This window comes from Vespula pensylvanica, chromosome 3 (assembly GCF_014466175.1).
Source record: "Vespula pensylvanica isolate Volc-1 chromosome 3, ASM1446617v1, whole genome shotgun sequence".
Taxonomy (NCBI): Eukaryota; Metazoa; Arthropoda; class Insecta; order Hymenoptera; family Vespidae; genus Vespula; species Vespula pensylvanica.
Genome location: NC_057687.1, coordinates 11,725,191 through 11,729,536, shown reverse-complemented (window position 1 = coordinate 11,729,536; position 4,346 = coordinate 11,725,191). Strand labels below are relative to the sequence as shown.

The following is a 4,346-nucleotide window of genomic DNA, read 5'->3' as shown; positions in this document are numbered from 1 at the left end:
TGGAAATTTGTGCGCAGGCATGAAGGACGAGCATCGTGATAAACGTGTCTACGCATATATATGATACGGTAGCGCTGTACGCCGCTGCGATTTGTCCGAAACAGGAAAATACAAAAGCAGATGTTCCGCTAATGTCGTATGGAAAATAACCGGGATAGACGACCGTATGTGGGGGTTCGAATTGATCTCTTTGCATTTGCGCGATCATCAAGCTTCGCGGTATGACGTAGAGCGATATCATGCAATATGCCAATATCGTACACCATATCGATATGATTCTTGTCACTTTAGCGTTAACCAACATGACCGATCTCTCATTTTCGCTTTTCGGTCTTTTCCAATCTTCTCCGAAGGAACGGAGAAGTGGTCTCAGTGCTGGAAAAGATTCTTTCTGTATAAAATAGTTCTCTCCGTCGTATAAATCGATTCGTTATGACGTAACCAGCACAAACGTCACACTTACATTCCAAACGATATCGTGTGAACACCAACTTTATGCAAGCCATGGTAACCGGTAGGATTGCCGTTGCTAATATTTCTGTCATCAGTTCTAAGTCACCCCATATCATTAGAAGATATGCCGACTGGGGTAGGGTGACAAATCCTAGCATAAAAAATGAATGTAGAATGAAGAAATATTTGGAGAAGGTAGGATCACTTTCATCGTCCTTCGAGTTCGGCCATATACCAAGTATTTGTAGATTAAATCGGTTCCAGCCAATGGCGTAATTTATATCTGCGAAGTGAACACTCGCGTTGAAGATACACAAAAGATGGAACATTTAATTAGAAAAAGCGTATACTTAAAATATTCTTTTCTCGTTGTTCTTTCTTTGTGTGAAAATTGACAAGTGACACAAAATTCTACCTTCTTCGAAATCCGTTGTCATCGTAAAACGATCGTAATACGCGACGTTGTGACTATTGCGCTCCAGTTCGTCATGAGATATAGATGTCCTTCCCTTTTTCTTCGTTCAGCACGCATGCTCGTCGGACTGAAAGGAAACTATCATCCCACCACCTATTAAAAAATTTATCTATTTGGAACTTCTTAGTCCGATTATATTTTCCATTCCTTCCCTCTCTGTTTTTTTTTCTCTTTTCTCCCTCTGACTTTTTTCCTCTTTCACCTTCTCAACGCGTTTAAATAAGTAGCCTCGTTAAATTCTCCGTTATTCGATGTTGACGATCTCATTGCATAGTGTTACGCGTAATAACGTACAGTTAACTTCGTGCCATACTCTGAGAAATAAACGCACGAGCGAATTGTATCAATTCGAGTCCAGCTGTCCTGTGAGATAACACAAAAGTTAGAAAGAGGTATTTAATTTCGTTACACTCATCACGTTTCCTAGTTACAAGAACGTTTGAATATTATACACTTCGTTAAGTTCTTTCAATATTCTATTGCAGTATTGGTTTCATTATATTGATTTAAATAATTATTTTGCAGTATTTGTACTAGACGCATTTTATCAACAATTATTATTAAATTCCAAACGAAATATTACATGCTTGTACATATTAACGTATGAACGACTTTTAATTGTCTTTCTGATTCTTCGATCGCTTGTTCGTTATAAATAAAATACATTTTGTTACTCTTCCATAGGATCTTCTTTCACAGCTAGTAATACTGATAAATATCCAGCGGACGTTTTCATGATCTGGAAATAAAGATAGATCAGAACGATTTGCACGTATAGAATATGTTTTCGTTGGAATCTATTTGAAAAGTACTCACAGCACCAAACAATTCTAAAGATAATGGACTAAATTTACCAATCGTGATTTGAAATGCTATTCTTGCTCGACAAATTACTATCATCAGGCACATTGCCTTTTTTGGTGGCAGGTTGTACCATTCGCAATCGTAAGCGGAAAAAGCTATTCCTGTGCTCTGAAAGACGCAAAGTTAAAAAATTCTTAGGTCTCTGGATAACAGAATAATTTTGTATCGACTCACCTCTACCAAAAGAGTTTCACCGACGTAACAATATATATATAAATGCAACATCGTGTATATCACGTGAATAATGAAAAATGCCTTTCCTACTATCGGCACATCTTCTTCGTGCGAGCCCATCGACTGGAAGAAAGAGAAAGATCGAAATGTTAGAACCATCATTATGACGTAATAAATATAATTTACGATACCGTGATCAAACGATATCCCGTCAGGCAGAACATAATCGTCGAAATCAAAGTTTGTCCGAGTAGCATAAGGTTGAAACAATTCTCGATTATTATGGCGAATCTTAAAACGAAAGATCGATTAAATCGTCGATGTAAATAAAGAACCATAGTAGAAGTAGAAAGAGATAGTGTACTTTAAGAAACACTAACCTGTACAGTTCGTTGTGCCTGTTCACAATGAAGCCGAGTCTGTTCTGAAACAAAGTGACGTCGCGCTTTGCTGTCTCCGCCAGTTCTTTCAAATTCAGTTGCAAGACCGACAGTTGTCCGCACAAATGCAAAACAAAAGTTGCGAAAAAAGTATCGAAACAAGAATAAGAGATGATTGTTAGAATCGTTCCCATGAATTGTCCTATCCAAGTGATCTCGAAGTATGGACTTTTCTTGGTATCGTATGGGAAGGTTGCTGGATGCAAAAGTCCTCCTAAATCGACTTCGGAGGCATTGGCCGTATTCAAATAAATTTGAAGCGATATAAAGGCTACCATCATTATATACGCCAAAATAGAACAAAAGAAACATAATCTACGACTCATTTTAGCATTTTTCAACATCGTCAAACGTTCTGGTTCCGGTAAAGTTTGAGTCCAGTCATTGACTATCTCGACGAGTAATAATCTCAAAGCTTCGACCGAGAAAAAAGTGTACGAGTATAAATCATTCGGTTCGAATCAAATCGTGTTAAATACACGGGATATCGTAATTACCTTCTCCGTGATATCGTAAAACGAGTTGCTTGACCAAAGAGATAACTATTGGTATGTTGATGGACAAATTTTCTATAGCTTCGTCCAGAGTAGTCGAATGCAGGATCAGATCTGTCGTTTGTGGTGCACATATGAATAAAAAGGTCACGGTTGTACTCGTCCAAAAGATACTGGCTGACGTTAATCGCCAGCGTAACGTCGTCTTCGAAGGTTCGGGCCAAACTCCTAATACCGACAAGTTGAAACGATTCCAACCTATGGCGTAATCCATTTATGTTTTCACTCGTATAAACTCGGAGAACAATAAACTCAAATTTGTCGATAGATTGACACGTACAGTCCGATCGAACCGCGACTAATTTATTTTCCTCCAAAGGGTTGAATATCGCGCATGCTGTATCACGAAAAAGGAAAAAAAGAAGACTATAGCGATAGTTTTAAGAAATAATTCAAAACTTTTCGACGCAACCCGTTATTTCAAAGAAGAATTGCTAATACCTGTTATTATCGATACTACTAGTCTCGCTTTGAATTTTAAGTAAATCCGAGGAAAACTTTATCGGTGGGCAAGAGACGCGCCATTAATACCAAATAAAAGAAAGGTAGATAAAAGTTGTACTTTTTTTTATCTTATTTTTTTCTTTAAACTTTCCGACGATTCGACCAAGCATTCACGTTGCATTTATTTCCATAATTTTAGGAAGCGGGAACGATGCTTTTTTCGCGTGGAAACAACAGGTGCAGGTTCTCGTGTATTCGTAAGGGAAACGAAATGATCGATCGTCCATTCAACTAACACTCGTGGTTATTGAATCGTACAGTGGTGCGTGACGAACGTAAACAAGCGGTAAGAGGAGGAAGTTCAGGTACCTTTTTTATTACGCGAATATTTCAACGAGAACATTTTCATTAACAATACTTTCGAAATATTCGAAAAAAGTCATTATTTTCTTCGACCCGTAAGGTTCGAAGAACTTATTTCCTTTTTCGTTAGACACTTATCCTTTTTAACTATTTCCTATAAGAACACTATATCTGTTTTCGCAATACTTTACACTAAAATTAATCTTTCTGTTCCGATATTGTCAGCATAACTGAGAAATATCCCATGAAGTTCTGATGATCTACAAAAGAAATATTTGAAATAATTTATAAATTAAGTTAATACATTGTTCGCTCGCGTCGCTACACATTTTTATCGAGAACATACTAACTTTTTTTTACAGTCATGAGATTATAAGCGAAAAAAGATGTACTTCGATATGCTAGTGATATTTTATCTGCGACAATTCTACGAACAACTTACGTTAGATTCTTTATTTTCACTGCATAAAGAACCGACAAGGATGTCTTCAAAATCTAGAAAGATATTATCTTAAAGAACAGACCCATTATCCTGTTTATGAGATTTCTATTTCGATTTTCTTTCTATTTTTTTTCTTT

At 36.9% G+C, this 4,346-nt stretch overlaps 1 protein-coding gene across 1 annotated transcript; it reads right to left on the bottom strand.

The window, feature by feature from the left end:
• Nucleotides 1-1,317: 1,317 nt before the first annotated feature.
• LOC122627831 (odorant receptor 13a-like) lies at nt 1,318-3,262 on the bottom strand. Its single transcript, XM_043809416.1, has 6 exons — nt 2,904-3,262; nt 2,347-2,821; nt 2,158-2,257; nt 1,967-2,089; nt 1,745-1,900; nt 1,318-1,667 (listed from the first exon to the last, which is right to left on the bottom strand). Exons 1-6 carry the CDS (start codon nt 3,172-3,174, stop codon nt 1,599-1,601), a joined length of 1,194 nt encoding a protein of 397 aa, XP_043665351.1. The 5' UTR covers nt 3,175-3,262; the 3' UTR covers nt 1,318-1,598.
• Nucleotides 3,263-4,346: the final 1,084 nt, after the last annotated feature.

Excerpts from the sequence above, each read along its gene's own strand:
- LOC122627831 (XM_043809416.1), bottom strand. The coding sequence starts at position 3,174 with ATGGATTACGCCATAGGTTGGAATCGTTTCAACTTGTCGGTATTAGGA. Across the intron at positions 2,822-2,903 it reads TTTACGATATCACGGAGAAG|CTTTGAGATTATTACTCGTC; the intron begins GTAATTACGATA and ends TCTCGGTCGAAG. Across the intron at positions 2,258-2,346 it reads AGGCACAACGAACTGTACAG|ATTCGCCATAATAATCGAGA; the intron begins GTTAGTGTTTCT and ends TTTCGTTTTAAG.